Raw genomic sequence first — 15,273 nt, forward strand, 5'->3', positions numbered from 1 at the left:
CGTAGGGGGCCCAGTGCGGCTCACCACCAATCTCTCCCTGGGTCCTCTCCTTTTTTGGTACATATTTACAACCCTTTACAACTTGGAGAAGACAGTCGGCACGCTACCGCCCATCTCAACAAGTGTGCTCTTGTTCCTCACCCACGCCTCGAGACCCTTCCGTCCATTTTCCACACCAACACCGCTCGACTTCCACCCGCCGACCGCCATCTCCGCAGGCGACTCGCCCCACGTATTGATCCAGGTAATACCAGCCTCGAGCTTCTGAATAACACTGTGGCACTGGTCGACGTCCCGACCAAACACGCCCGCCGCGAGACCGACGTCGGTCGTGTTGGCCCGCTGCACAGCCTCGTCGACGGTGTCATACGTGAGAATGCTCATTACGGGACCGAAAATCTCCTCCTTGACAATCGTCATGTCGTCAGTGCAATCCGTGAACACGGTCGGCTGGATCCAGAACCCAGACTTGTAGGCCGACGGCAGACCCTTGGGCTGCGTCGCGCCGCCGCACAGGAGCGTCGCCTTATCCTCCATGACGCCCTTGCGGACGTACGCCTGCACCTTTTCGAGGTGCGTCTTGCTGTTGAGCGGGCCAAAGTTGGTGGCCGGGTCGAACAGGTCGCCCGCGCGGACGTACTGGATCTTCTCGAGCACGAGCTTCTCAAACTCGGCCTTGATGGCCTTGGGGACGAAGACGCGCGTGCCGTTGGTGCAGACCTGGCCCGAGCTGTAGAAGTTCGCGAGCATGGCGCCGTCGACGGCCTGCTCAATGTCACAGTCCGGCAGGACGATGACGGGGCTCTTGCCGCCGAGCTCCATGGTAACGTACTTCATACCGCCCGCCGCCGCGCCGGCGACCTTCTTGCCCGTGCTGACCTGGCCCGTGAAGCTGACCTTTGCGATATCCGGGTGCGTCGTGAGCTGGGCGCCGACGTCGCCCGCGCCGTAGACGACGTTGAAGACGCCGTCCGGCACGCCGGCGTCGCGGTAGACGGAGGCGAGGTACTCTGCGTGCAAGGGGGTGAACTCGCTCGGCTTGTAAATCATGCAGTTACCGGCAGCCAGGCACGGGGCCGACTTCCACAGGGCGATCTGGATGGGGTAGTTCCAGGCGCCGATGCCGGCGCAGACACCGAGGGGTTCCTTGGTGGTGTAGGACCACGCAGAGGGCCTGAGGCGGAAGGACTCGCCGTTGAGGCCGCCCGAGGCGACGAGGTTGGCGTAGTACTCGAGGACGTCGGCGCCGGTGACGACGTCGACGTACTGGGTCTCGGAGAAGGCCTTGCCCGTGTCGAGGGTCTCGATCTTGGCCAGCTCGTCGTTGCGCTCGCGGAGGAGGGCGACGGCGCGGAGGAGGATGCGGGAGCGCTCAATGGGCGGGGTGGCGGACCAGGAGGGGAAGGCCTTCTTCGCGGCGTCGACGGCGGCGTTGATGGACGCGGCGGAGGAGGTGTGGATGGTGCAGACGGGCTTCGCCGTCGCGGGATCGATGGATTGGAAGGTGCCTGGGGATTCCGTGTCCGGCTGGGGCTTCCCCGCATAGAAGGTGTGACGATCCGCCTCCTGCTTTTGCTCTTGTGGCGCCATGTTTGATAATGAGACTTTGGTTTTTACTTTTGGCTCTAATTGACTTGTTTGGTTGGCTGGCTCCTATATTCCTGGGGGAGGGGTATGGGTGAACAAAAAAGAGCTATGCTGGCAAAAACGAATGATACACTAGAAACGGGAAGGAATTTCTGCAAGGTAAGGGGATGGGGAATTGGGGTATAACGGGATGCGATACAAAATTCCAACAAGACGATGCCGGGGATGGGATGTCGATCGGGGTAGACGGACGGCGACACGGAGGACGGAGCGTACAGTTGCAGTTGCAGGCTTAGAGGATTTTTTTTTTCTTTTCGACGGTCGTTGAGATCGGAGGGAGATCGGGATCGTACCACGGAGGAGAGGCCGGGGACCTTATCTCGAGTTCAGCTGACCAGAGTGGGTAATGGGCTGGCAAGCCGGGGTGTTGCAGATTTGCCGGGAGACACCCATGTTGACCCACTTCGTCGGCGGTGTGATGTCATGAACCGTACGTCATTGGCCCTTCGCTCCACCCGGATGCAACAGTTTTGTCTCCACCCATTCAATCTCCCAAGACGATGCAAGGCGGTACGTACCTGATGGGACCGCGGTGCGTGCGTTGGTGCGGTGCACATGCAGCGACCAAGAGGAAAAAAAAAAAGAAAAAGAGTCGCCTCCACTAAAGAAGTTTCAGCCTTCAGGGTCCCTTCACATTTGGAGATTGGAGATTTTTTATCTTGCATCTCTGACTACCCTGTCTTTGTTTGCTGATGCGATATGCAGACGCTGCTAAGCTTTGACAGATCATATCCAACAATGTGGCTGCATTCTGTAGGGCCGTCAGATCCGTTTTATCCCGGGCCCGGCCGCCAAAGTCGAACGACCACCTGCGTAGCCGCGGTACGGCAGGGGACTTCAGCGACGAATTGGCTGCATCTCATTGGCTACCCAGCCGGGTGGGCGAGCCACAATCGGGAAAAGGATACGGCAGGCATGGCGGAAAAGATAGACTACCTACATAGATACGGGCGATGCGAGACAGATAGATATCTCAGATATACAGAGATCGCCGAAAGAGTCTAGACTGGACCATAAGCCGCTTGGTCTATCTCGGTGTGTGTGCGTCTCACACCTTGCCTCCTCAGCCTTTAAAGGCTAGGTTCGATTCTCTGAACCGTCGGCGATAACGACGAGTTCGTCAGATCATCTTGGATGCAACGGGTAGGAGAGTTTGCATTTGACATCAGACAAAGCCCTTTTGATAGTGGAATACGGGGTACCAAAGGGTAATTCCTGGAGAGTACCTGGAAGCTGGCCGACAGAGAGTCAGGACCAAGGTCAAGGTTGCCTTGGCACACCCAACCTGGGCTAGACAAGTCGGCGGGAACCCCGGATGACGCCGACGGTTGTGACTTTGTTGGTGGTGTGTAGTCAAGTAATGGTCAACCACTCATCTTCTGCCACCTCAGCCGCGCGGACGAGGCGATAGGTCAGACAGGCAAAGGCGGCCGGGCGAGACTCGAGACGAGGTTGTAGTCCAACGGACTCCAACGCCGTGTCACCGAGACAGGGCTGTCTGTTATCGACGGATAGAATCCGAATTTTAGCGCTGGATAAAGGCGGCATGGCAGTTTGGGGAATGTCGGGTGCAATTCTTGCATATGCAGCATATTGGTTTGTCTCAATTGCCTGGGATACCAGATTGTAGGTGTGACTGGTCGTTCATGTACGCAGTCAGGCCCCCTAGCCAAACACACCACCGGCGCGTGGGATTTCCGTGGCAAGCCGCAAACGGGCGGAATTAGTCTGTTGCGTTGTTGGTCGATGGCGCCCACTCTGGTACCGAGCAGAAAAGGACGGTTCAACATGCCTCGAGGTCACGACGTTGGATAAAGAGGAGTCGAATGAATGCAGGTGAAATTAGATGCTTGAACCTATGCTGGTGGGACATTCCGCAATAGACGGATCGAGGAGTATTGGCCGGGTGAAGCAGGCAGAGTCGAATCGTCATGATTGGCCCGTGCCATAGAAGAGCATTGCGGCACTTGACTGCCTCTGGCCATTATTCGTAATTCTTTTTCAACGACGTCGGGCAGTTTCCACCAGAGTGGACATTCGAGAAGGGCAAGAAGGACTTGGCGTGCGTGGGAAAGCGCGGTCTCCCCCTTCTCTTCCGGGGCGGCGACGAAGGAAAGAACCTTGAGCTTGCCCGAGGCTGGTGCTGCCAGCTTTTTGGCGGTACCTCGTACCTTACCAGAAGCACGTCTTGAGCAACATCCCTGATTGGGGGCCTGCCGCCTGCGTCTTGCATGTTGCTGACCATGTTGGCTGCTGGGGACCAGGAGACGTTAGCTCGGGGTCGTTTAGTCTGTTTTGGGACTGTCGAGCCAGTGAGGAACCTTGGAATTTAGAAAATCCGGGCCTGCTTGCTGACGAAAGCAAGGATGAGGACGTTTTAGGCGGGGGGGGGGGCAATTGAGTAAAAAATAGATAGAGGGCTGGTGAGAAAAGTACATGACACAATGTACAAAGAAAAAAGAGGATAAGACCGGCAGAAAAAAGGTCAATTGTCCAATGAGACGTCGGATCCCGCGCGGTCTCGCGCTCCCACGCCCGGATCTGTGGTGCCGCACCCACGGTGAGCCCCACCTGCCAGTTGGTGAAAACGGCAGCGGCAGGTGGCAGGCAGAAACACCGAGAGAATGGAAGGATCACAGAAACTTGAGGAGAGACTCGTGCAGAAACCCGGCGAGTCATTCTCAATGCCCTCGAAACCCGCTTTTCTTCATGGGCCCTACCACCCACTTTCGCGGGGTCCGTCTCCACCGCCCTGCGCCTTGCCCGCCTGCCGTCGTTGCTGGCGCCGGCGCTGGCCTGGTGCGATTGAAAGTCGGTCGGTACCTTCCACGCGAGAACAATTTTTTTCCTCAAGCGGCGGCCGAGTGAGGGAAACGAGGCAAGCTTTCTTTCTCGAGTCTTCCCGTCTGTCTGGGCTGCTTCTGTGTCTCCGAGGAAGGGCCAAGGATGTGGATGGGTCCTACCCTCCTCGTGTCTCCACGGTATCCTACTCCGACATGCCGACTTGCCATTGATCATTGATCATTGATAATGCGGCCGAATTTCCACTCATATCGATAGCTTCTGAACCTCCTTTGCCTTTTCTTCTTTCCTCTCCATCCTCATTCCTCTCCGTGTGCCATTCTTCTCCTCTTACCATCCCAAGATCTACCCCAACCTCACACCAAGATCGCCCGCGCGTTTCTTGGCTGTATTACCCCTCTGTACATACATTCCCCCGTGTGTACAAGTAGAAAAAGCTACCCCTCATCCTCTTGATTGGCCGGGTGCCCCGAGAATCTTACTGTTTGAATACCCTCATCCTCCATATCCGCCAAAATGTCCACCACTCAGCTCCCCGTCTCCGACGTCGACCGCTACGACTATGTCATCGTTGGTGGTGGTACCGCCGGCTGCGTTATCGCCTCTCGCCTGGCCGAGTCCCTCCCCCAGAAGCGCATCCTCTTGATTGAGGCTGGCCCCAGCGACTTCATGGACGACCGCGTGCTCGACCTGCGCAAGTGGCTCAACCTTCTCGGCGGTGAGCTCGACTACGACTACGGCACCACTGAGCAGCCCATGGGTAAGCCTCTTCTGTTTCCAACAGCTCATCCTACCTCCTGGGACAGCTCACTGACATGATTGCTCCTCACAGGCAACTCTCACATCCGCCACTCTCGCGCCAAGGTGCTCGGTGGTTGCTCATCACACAACACCCTCATCTCCTTCAGACCCTTTGAGTACGACCTGAAGATCTGGCAGTCTATGGGTGCCAAGGGATGGACTTTCCACGACTTCATGCGTCTCATGGACAAGCTGCGCAACACCGTCCAGCCCGTCCACGCCCGCCACCAGAACGAGCTTTGCCTTGACTGGGTCAACTCCTGCTCCTCCGCCCTTAACATCCCCGTCCTCCACAACTTCAACAAGCACATTGCTCAGGACGGCGCCCTGCAGCAGGGTGTTGGTTTCTTCTCCATCTCCTACAACCCCGATGATGGCCGCCGGTCTAGCGCCTCGGTCGCCTACATTCACCCTTTCCTCCGCGGCGACGAGAAGCGTCCCAACCTCACAGTTCTTACCAACGCCTGGGTTTCCAAGCTCAACATTAAGGGCGACACCGTCACCGGTGTCAACCTGACCCTCCAGGATGGCTCCAAGCGCACCATAACCTCCAAGAAGGAGACCATCCTCGCCGCCGGCGCCGTCGATACCCCTCGTCTGATGATGCTGTCCGGTGTTGGTCCTAAGCAGCAGCTCAGCGACCTCGGCATTCCCGTCATCCACGACCTGCCTGGTGTCGGTGAGAACCTTCAGGACCACCCCGAGTCCATCATCATGTGGGAGCTTAAGAAGCCCGTTCCCCCAAACAAGACCACCATGGACTCCGATGCTGGTATCTTCCTCCGTCGCGAGGCCCCCAACGCCGGCGCCAAGAAGACCTTCTTCAACCCCGACGGCATCCCCGACGGCAACATTGCCGACGTCATGATGCACTGCTACCAGATCCCCTTCACCCTCAACACGGGACGCCTTGGCTACGATGAGCCCAAGGAGGGCTACGCCTTCTGCATGACCCCCAATATTCCCCGTCCCCGCTCCCGCGGTCGCCTCTACCTGACCTCGGCCGACCCCAACGTCAAGCCTGCTCTTGACTTCCGCTACTTCACCGACGAGGAGGGCTACGACGCCGCTACCCTCGTCTACGGCATGCGCGCTGCCCGCAAGGTCGCTGAGCAGGCTCCCTTCAAGGACTGGATCGCCCGTGAGGTCGCTCCCGGCCCCAAGGTCCAGACCGATGAGGAGCTCAGCTTGTACGCCCGCCGTGCTGCCCACACGGTCTACCACCCTGTCGGAACCACAAAGATGGGTGACGTCCGCAAGGACCCGCTCGCCGTTGTCGACGAGCGCCTCAACATCAAGGGCCTCAAGCGGGTCCGTATCTGCGACGCTGGCATCTTCCCCACCATCCCCACCATCAACCCCATGTTGACTGTCCTTGGTTGCGCCGAGAAGTGTGCCGAGATGATCATCGAGGAGGCCCAGGAGACTGCTCGTCTGTAAAAAAAACCGGAAATCTTGTCAGAACTACAAAAGAAAGCGTTTTATGTGGAGGAAATGATCTAGAAAAGCATTTCTTTGTTTATTTTTGAGAGTTAGCTATCAGGCATTATACCAAATGATATCATGACTATGAACATTATCAACTCTATCTCTCGTTCCCCTCGATATTTGGTCGTTCGCTATGACATTGGAATCACGCATCGTGACTCCTTCGGTTGTTCGTACCGAAATGATCCGATACCACATCCACAAATCCACCATCGTGCATGAAGAGTTTTTTTGTTGAACTTGCGCGAAGACAAGGAGAACCAGGTGACCGAGCAACGCTTTGATCTAATTATCAGATTTCGATGCTGAACGTATGATCGGAATTTTCATGCATCGAAGTTGTCCACAAACTAAGGTAACTCAGCTATGCGAATACTCGGACGTTACCCGGTAATAGGGTGTCGTCGGAGTGGAATCCGCAGGATCCCCCACATAAAACCGACCGCCTCGAGAGCATCCGTCAACCGCAGATGCCGCGCCGTATATGGGTTTCCAGAATCCCACAATCGGAATCCATGACTAATCCCAAGCCATCAGCCTGAGTGCGCGAATGGACAATGTAAAGTCGACCGACATCTTGTCGTCAAACATATCTGCTTCATACGGGCAAAGACCTCTGCAGAATGAATGAGGGGAGTTCCCGGGGGTGTGGTCTAGTGTCCCGTCCCAATCTGCAAGGGCGCGACGATCAGCACGCACAATCCCGTTGCCACCGAACCCTTTTTTTCCTGCGGTGAACTACCACCTACTTATAACGGACAGGTCGACCTCGATGATTGGTTCCCAGACGAAAAAAGTGCTCTTGGTCACCCTTCTCCTTTCGTATGGCTTGACTGAACTGGTTACCCTTTTCAGAACCCGGAATGAAGCGAGAAGCTTGTTTTTACGCGATGGGGAATTCGAATAGAGGGTTCATTCGGGTTTTGATATACGCTTGATTGGAGATCTCGCAGCAATTTTGGACTTTTGCGCCGTCCATTTTGCCGTATCGTCACTTAAGGGCGTCACGTTTGGCGTTGTGGGCCTTTTCGATGGGAGTACTGGAAAAGGAATGATTCATGTTCCAATAACGTCGACCACCCTTGCCTACATGAGGCCTTCCGGTATTTCACTATCGAGTTTGACGCTTTTGGCATACAATTGAGTCGGGAAAGGAGGGTGAGAAGTAGGAAGGAGCTGCAGTGGTTGGCATGAATGTGCGAGGTCTCGTCTATTGGGCTATTTCCTGAGCAGGTCGACGTTCTTGGATGTCAGATCTCTTGCTGAAGATGGGAAGAGGGGAATATCATTGCATAAGTGTTGCATGTCTTGAAGGGTAGTTGGAGAAGATGATGGTTCTCAAGTTCACCCACTCGCCCTTTCAGCCAAGGCACAGCGGAGAATGACGTGCCAGGATGACATGGCCGTATACCAACCACCACCACTCAATCCGTTGGATGACGCAAACATGGATATGAGCCAAGCAAATGTACTTCACATGCACTCGTCACCAAAGATGAGGTGTCTGATCGTGAACGCTCGTAGTCAATATGAACAAATCTACAGAGTATATGCTTGGTCAACGGCAACATGCCATCAAAATAAATACGTAGAATTTCCAATCCCCTTTCTCTCCTTCGTCCTCTTCTTCTTCTGTTTACTACTCTCCTTCTCTGATTACGCACTCGAGCAATCAGGTGACCAGGAGCTAAAACATCACGCCCAAGATCTAACCCGCCTCCTAAGCTCACGCAGCGCAAATGCTAGCCTGGCGCCCAGCCCCCTTTGCAACAACGCTCGGCACATCAGCCGCGGCGTCGAGGTTATACTCGTAAAACGTCTTGGGATCGAAGACGGTGCCGGCGTTCTTGGCCGTGGTGCCCGTGGTGCCCTCGAAGACGTTGCCCGTGGCGCTGAGCTTGGCGCTGGCGTCGAGCTGGATCGGGTTCTTGACTTTCTCGAAGTAGCAGTTCTCCATGCGCATCTCGGTCTTGTCGCGGGCGTAGTGGCCGTACGAGGTCTGGCCGACGAGGTAGTTGTTGTAGAGGTGGGCGTGTTTGACGTTGTCGACCGAGGGGTTGCGTTGCTTGGTTTGGTCAAAGTAGTTGTGGTGGATTGTGATTTCGGTGTTGACGTTGTCGGTCCAGCCTGGAAGACGGGAGTTTGTTAGAGAAGAGGGGACAGGCGGAGGGGTTACGGGTCTTACTTACCAATGCCAAAGGCCTTGTTGTGGTTGCGGAGGATGGTCCAGGAGACGGTGAGGAAGGTGGTGTCCTTGCGGCTGTCGATGAGGCCGTCGCCGCCCTTTTCGAGGTGGACGTGGTCGATCCAGATGTTGGTGCAGTTGTCCATCTGGATGCCGTCAAAGTCCTGGGTCTTGCCCTCGTCGTCACCTTCGACATAGGTGTTGCCTAGAAACTCCATGTCAGTCATTCGATCTCGTGCCGGGCTGACCAAATCGATGGGCGTCAGGATACTTACCAATCTTGATATTGCGGAAGATGATGTTCTTCTGGTTCTGGACGTTGAAGCCGCCCTGGTCAATCTCGGCAGTCGCACCGATGCCGACAATGGTCTTGTCGGACGAGACCTTGACTTCCTTGCCCTTGGGCATGATGGTGATCTTGCCAGAGACCTTGATGACGTACTTGCCCGACATACCGGCGTACTTTTCGAGATCGGCCTGAGTCTTGACGGTGACGACCTCGCCGCCCTTGCCGCCGGTGGTGCCGCCATTCAGGGAAGCGAAACCGTCGGGGGTGCCGCTGCAGTCATCGTCCGCAGCGGCCTGGGGAACGGGCGTGGAGGAGGCCTTGACGACGGTCTGAAGGGTGGTCGGCGTAGGGGTAGAAGCGGGCGCGGCATCGGCAGCCACGGCAGGGGCGGAGACGGCGGCAGATAACTCCAGTGAGACGGAGCTGGCGGCGCTTCCGCCGGTGTACTTTGAGTCGATCCAAGATGTGGAGCCGAGGACATCGCCAATCTTCACGGCGGCGCTGATCTTCTTGGAGAAGCTGACGCGGGTGCCGCTGGCGCCCTTGCCGGTGTTGGCGTACTCCTGGTAGACGACGTTGTCGGTCGGGTTAGACCCCCACTTGGACCAGCCCGCGGCGTTGACGACGGCGCCGAGGTTGGAGTTTTGGACGACGACGCGGGCGAACGTGCGCCAGGGCCGGCCGAGGAAGGTCTGGCCGTCGCCGACGCCGGAGAGGGCCTTGACGGTGGCCTTGTTGATGACGTACCAGGACGGGTTGCTCGAAGAGTCGCGGCCCGAGGCAGTGATGTAGCCCTTCCCGCTGATGGCGATGGTGCAGGCCTCGAACCAAGCAATGGCCTTTTGACCGAAGATGAAGTCGGTGGCGCCCTCGACGTACGACTTGTGGAAGTAGTGCTTGCCCTGGTTGGAGAGGATGGTGTCCTGGTAGCCCTTGGCCTGGATGCCGTAGTACCCCTGCTGGTTACCGTAGGCGCTCAGGGCGATGGCCTGGATGCCCTTGCCGCGCGAGTTGACAATGTTGATGTTGTAGACCTTGAGGTTGTCGTTCTTAGCCCGGAACGTGCCGGAGGCGTCGTTGCTGCCGGCGACGTCGGCGCCGAGGCTGTTGGTGACGGTGACCTGGTTCTTGGAGTAGTCCTGGTCGTCGGCGGTGTAGCCGTAGATGGTGAGGGCGCCCTTGTTGGCCGGGATCAGGACCTGCTCGTTGTAGGTGCCTGGCTGGATGAAGATGACGGCGCCGCTGCTGGCGGCGTCGACAGCCTTTTGGATGGAGGTGTACTTGCCCCCGGACTTTGCGACGACCAGAGCGCCGGAAGGGGGGGATGTCCGGGCCGCGCCGAATGCGCCGGCCACCAGGGACGACAACAAAAGAAGGGAAGAGGCAAGCATTGTTGCGCCGAGGGAAGAGAAAATCGGTATAGGAGAAAAGAATGAAAAGAGTCCAGAGGACCGAAAATGAGTGCAAATGGGAAGCAAAGAACGGAAGGCTTCGAAACGAAGATCAAGAAGTGCAACAACAACTCAGAAGAAACAAGCAGCCTATACATTCACCTGGGTATACCTGACATTTTCTACTCTACGCTTTACGGAGCCATCCGAATTGTCAATAGAGAACACCTCCTGAATTGAGGTGATCCTTGGCAGAGACCATACTGCAACTCGCCCTTTGTGAATTTGTACCAATACGACTTTTGACCATGTTTCTTGGCATGCAGCGTCCATGATGTTTCAATAAGCTCAATCCAGCTCTAGCCAAATCCACCCGCGCGACTCCGGGGGTCTGTACGAGATGGCGCCAAGAGTCTAGAAATCGATAATATGTATACTTGCAACAAAATAGCAGAGGTCACCGTTGACGTGCGGGATGTAAAAGTCCTTGGGATCCGCCGCACGGAAATTACACTTCTGTTTGTGGGCGCGTCAATGGCTGAGTTTCAGGGGGAGCATGCCGCAAAGAGCTCAGAGCTGTGCCCGTGTTTGCTCATTTTTCCGACACCTGCTAGTCTGTCAGTAAGCAAGCCCCCCGACTCGCCCGTAGGCGCCGGTCCGCGGGGTGGTCTGGAGTCAGGCGTTTGACTCTGAGTGGGCAGATCATTGTCTGACAGGGCCCCAAGCATGGCAGGCAGGGGGTGCCATCCAAGCATATACTTAGTACAGTGGAGCCCTGTTTCCCGTTGAGAGGGCGATTCCAAGGTCTTGGTCTAGGGTTATGGCTGCGAGTGTTTCCAATTAGGAGAGCAGATCGCGGACAACTTCATCGGTTCCTGCACTTGATGGGCGGCTAGAATTGGTGAGCGTACGGATATAGACATATCGTACTCCATACTTCGAGCATATAGTTCATTGAGAGCGATTGGCCAGAGAATCCATAGAAGGAGGTAGTTCCGTCGTAGTGAAAGCGAATGCGAGATCAATGGCCAGACGCCAGCCTCTGCCGCCAACGGGGTGCTTGTTCTTTTTTATTTCATCGTGGCCAACATTGCCGAATTTGGCTCTGAAGTCAGCTGTCCATTGGCTCTTGACAACTTCCACGGGCTTTTCCAGGAAGTATCGTTCACAACTTTTTACTAATGCTAATAAGAGTTGTCCTTCAGAGTAATCCTTACTTCTCACACTTTGAAACAACAGCGAACTGAACAGGCAATTCTTTTTGTCAATTCATCAAGTTAGTGCCTATTGTTTCTCTCCTGAATTTGAACAAAACTGGGAAGGGTGCAGTGACCAGAGTCAATATCCGAGGGCGTCGTTTACGTGAAACGAAATTGCTTGGCGCTCTTGTGGTTCAATAGGGGGCTTCAGGTCAGACATCTTACTGGTGCAACATCTCGCCAGTGGCCATTAACCCATTCGGTATGTAGCAACGATCATCGCATCAGCTTCTACCGACTCCGGAACTCAACAAATCTAAAAGACTACACGTGCGACAAGCGAAGAGAATGCTGGTTCAACATAAAGGTAGAAGAAGATGTATGAAGGTCATGCAAGTAGCGCACGCGGTACATCAGACACTTGGCAGCAATCTCAACAGCCGAGAGTTACGGCTTTACATTCGTTCTGCTGATAGATGATGCTCTAGTTGTAGACGATTTTGCAAGTATGATGTAGCGCCTGGCAGCCATTGGTGTTGCCCTCCCCGATCTCGGCAGAATGACGATATCTTCGTCTCTTAAATTAAATATCTCACAAACACAGCCCAAGCACTCGCAATAATTGCAACCAACAGCCCGAACGTCAAAGTAGTGAACCACTTCTTCGACGTCCGTCTCGTCAGCGGGTCCGCCTGCCGGTCCACAATCAAGGCCTCCTTCGCCTGTCTCTGTTTCCTAGTCAAGGTCATCCCCTTACCCAAGAATCGATAATCAACGATAATGTACGACAAGCCCAGCACAAATGCCCATGCCTTAATAGCAATCGCCACGGTCAGGACTTTGGAGTAGCCGTTCCCCTCCGTATCGTCTTGAAGCGCGCCAAAGACAACGTCCATCTAGATAGTGAACGTCAGTACCTGTTCCAAGTATTTTCAAGAGCAGAAGAGCAATGGAAGATTTCAGGAGATATAAAGGAGTTCCGCTTACAATCGTTGACCCAGAGTTGTTGAAAGCTCTCCACACCCCGAACGCCGTCCCAATCTTTGCCTGGTCCGCCACCAGCAGCGGGATACAAATTTGCAATGGCATCGAGTTGATCACGCCCGCCAAGCTAGAAAAGACAAGCGCCGCAAGTGGATGGACATCGGTGAACCCCAACATTGCGCAAGCAATAATCCACAACACCGGGGCTGTCGCCACGTAGTGAAACCGGTGTCCGTACTTATCTATAGCAAGACCGACAAACGGGCTCAGCACAATGGGCAGAATCTTCTGCGCAGTCGACAAGTACCCCGCCACCGCCTCCGTATACCCCTTCATGAAGATGATGTCGGCCGAGCTGGTGCTGAAGCCACCCGCGGCACCGCTCTGGAGCAGCTGCGTCGCGGGGAGCATCAGGTAGGCCCATGGCAAGGCGAACAAGACGTTCCAGGAGAAGCGGCGGCGATCCGAGAGGTTCTGCTGCTCGGCGATGGCGCGGGCTCGGCCCGAGGTTAGTCGAAAGCGAGGCGGGACGGCGAGGCGCTCGAAGGTCACGTAGGCGACGTTTACGATTAGGGAGAAGCCGCAGAAGAAGACGGGGATCCAGAATGTCCAACCGTACCAGCCTGTTCCGTCGCGGATGGGGATGGCGACCATGCCCGAGACGAGACTGACCGTGTTGGCGATGGCGGACTCGAGGCCGAAGGCGAAGGCGAGGCCTGATGCGCCGAACCAGTGGTAAAAGAACTTGAAATCCCGTCAGTCGAGATATTACCAAAGAGTGCTAACCATCCATCCCTAAATGAAGAGGACCAACTCACCTTTTGCGTAGCAGAGTCAAGCACCGCAATCCCGAACCCCATGAGCACATGCCCGCTCACAAGAACCCTCCAAAGCCCAACCTGCACCCCGGCCGCCGCAACCACGGACCCGACGAGGATCACGGCGGTACAGCACAGCGTAACGAGGTTCGGTCCCCACCAGTCGAGCACCAGCCCTCCAACAATGGGGAACACGGTGTTGACAAAGGCGTCGGCGCTGCTGATGACGCCAAACTGCGCGTTGTTTACGCCGAGCTCGTTGCGCAGCGTATTCTTGAGCGGGCCGAGAGCGGAACCCGTCCAGGTGTGTCCGATGGGGAGGGAGACGATGCAGAGGAGGGCGATCCATTTGTAGGACCAGGGGATTCGTTGGAGGGTCTCGTCTTCGGTATCGATGGGGGGCAGGTCGGCGGGCGAGATACCGAGGGCTTGGATGTCGATGTCTGGTTGTGTCTTTTCTTCATCCCGTACGGGGGCTGGCGCTTCTGGGGTGTCTGGCATCTTGATAGCGGACAGTGTAGGCCACCAAGCAAACTCGCTGAATCTGTAGAAAAGTTTTATGGCTTGTGGAAACACTCACAAATAAGTCTCAAGAAAAGATATTATATATCCAATTCTCCGTCACACTTACAATAACGTCTCGGGCAGAAGGCCGAGCATCCTGCAAACGGGGCCTCCATTGATTGCTAGCCCTGCATCTTATCTGATCCATCTGACAAGCTCTACAGAGGCATTGATCTGATAAAATGTCGCAAACCCCATTTTAGCGCTCAGCGTGCCTATCACGACTCTCTTGGTCTTGGTATGGTGGTCTTGGCGCTCACCGCCGCACCCCATATCAACACTTGGCATCGGTCCTTTCCAGCGTTGAGGAATCTTGGCAACAAATGTCAACCGCGCCCAAAGAATACATGGGAGAGGCGGAGACTCCGTCTGGCGGCTCTAGAGAAATCTGTCGGGAAACTGGACTTTTTTCAATAGTCCATGATCCGTTTCTTGGGTTCTCCATTGAAAGTGTTTTCGGTTCATACCTCGGAGTAACACTCGTTAAAACTCAGGAATTCTTCATGCTGATAGTAAAGAGTGCAAACGACAAGAATTCAGCCGAAATTTGGAGTTAGAATCGAGCCCCCAGGGTTGAATTTATTGCTTTGAAATACTCAGACATCACCCGAATTTTGACGTAGATCTATCAAGATATGCATGGCACGAACTTAGTTCAAAGGCCCACCAGTTCAATGTCGTTCTTGTTTTCTTTCGGTATCCCGAAATTTCATACCCCTTCACTCTGTATTAGAAAGAAATTCCGGGATTCGAATTTCTCCCGACAGAATTCCATAGACAACCGTTTTCTTGGGCAAAAGTATAGGTGATAACTTCCCAATCTTTAGGTACACCAATCAGCTAATCTTTTGACAATATCAAATTGTCAGATTGGAAGTCTAATTCGACCGCGGCATACAGCCGACTGCGCAGGGGCCAATTAGGGGCCCTATTTATAATTATCGTAGCCAGCCTAACTTATAGTTAGAACCTCCTTTTTATACCTATAACGTAGATATTTATATAGTTTAATTAATCTCTTTATTAACTACGGTTCGAACTAACTACTTTATAATAAAAATATTAATACTAATTAGTAATTAAATTTTATTATTATAAATTAGTA

The 15,273-nt window shown here is 54.8% G+C and overlaps 5 protein-coding genes across 5 annotated transcripts; 1 reads left to right on the top strand and 4 right to left on the bottom strand.

The window, feature by feature from the left end:
* Positions 1 to 75: 75 nt before the first annotated feature.
* On the bottom strand, positions 76 to 1,590 carry CLUP02_10396 (aldehyde dehydrogenase; the record flags this gene model as incomplete). The annotated part of the gene is made up of 1 exon (XM_049289372.1): positions 76 to 1,590. The coding sequence occupies one exon, from the start codon at positions 1,588 to 1,590 to the stop codon at positions 76 to 78; it is 1,515 nt and encodes a 504-aa protein (XP_049146517.1).
* Positions 1,591 to 2,767: 1,177 nt separating this feature from the next.
* On the bottom strand, positions 2,768 to 3,892 carry CLUP02_10397 (uncharacterized protein; the record flags this gene model as incomplete). Its single annotated transcript, XM_049289373.1, has 6 exons — positions 2,768 to 2,776; positions 2,874 to 2,981; positions 3,034 to 3,283; positions 3,323 to 3,405; positions 3,519 to 3,773; positions 3,824 to 3,892. 6 exons carry the CDS (start codon positions 3,890 to 3,892, stop codon positions 2,768 to 2,770), a joined length of 774 nt encoding a protein of 257 aa, XP_049146518.1.
* A 1,073-nt stretch (positions 3,893 to 4,965) lies between these two features.
* CLUP02_10398 (GMC oxidoreductase) lies at positions 4,966 to 6,690 on the top strand (the record flags this gene model as incomplete). Its single annotated transcript, XM_049289374.1, has 2 exons — positions 4,966 to 5,209; positions 5,282 to 6,690. 2 exons carry the CDS (start codon positions 4,966 to 4,968, stop codon positions 6,688 to 6,690), a joined length of 1,653 nt encoding a protein of 550 aa, XP_049146519.1.
* Positions 6,691 to 8,464: 1,774 nt separating this feature from the next.
* On the bottom strand, positions 8,465 to 10,603 carry CLUP02_10399 (pectinesterase; the record flags this gene model as incomplete). The annotated part of the gene is made up of 3 exons (XM_049289375.1): positions 8,465 to 8,865; positions 8,928 to 9,128; positions 9,199 to 10,603. 3 exons carry the CDS (start codon positions 10,601 to 10,603, stop codon positions 8,465 to 8,467), a joined length of 2,007 nt encoding a protein of 668 aa, XP_049146520.1.
* A 1,777-nt stretch (positions 10,604 to 12,380) lies between these two features.
* Positions 12,381 to 14,284, bottom strand: CLUP02_10400 (uncharacterized protein; the record flags this gene model as incomplete). Its single annotated transcript, XM_049289376.1, has 4 exons — positions 12,381 to 12,698; positions 12,790 to 13,530; positions 13,605 to 14,167; positions 14,236 to 14,284. 4 exons carry the CDS (start codon positions 14,282 to 14,284, stop codon positions 12,381 to 12,383), a joined length of 1,671 nt encoding a protein of 556 aa, XP_049146521.1.
* Between the last annotated feature and the right edge of the window lie 989 nt (positions 14,285 to 15,273).

The sequence above is a fragment of the Colletotrichum lupini genome, chromosome 5, assembly GCF_023278565.1.
Source record: "Colletotrichum lupini chromosome 5, complete sequence".
Classification (NCBI taxonomy): Eukaryota; Fungi; Ascomycota; class Sordariomycetes; order Glomerellales; family Glomerellaceae; genus Colletotrichum; species Colletotrichum lupini.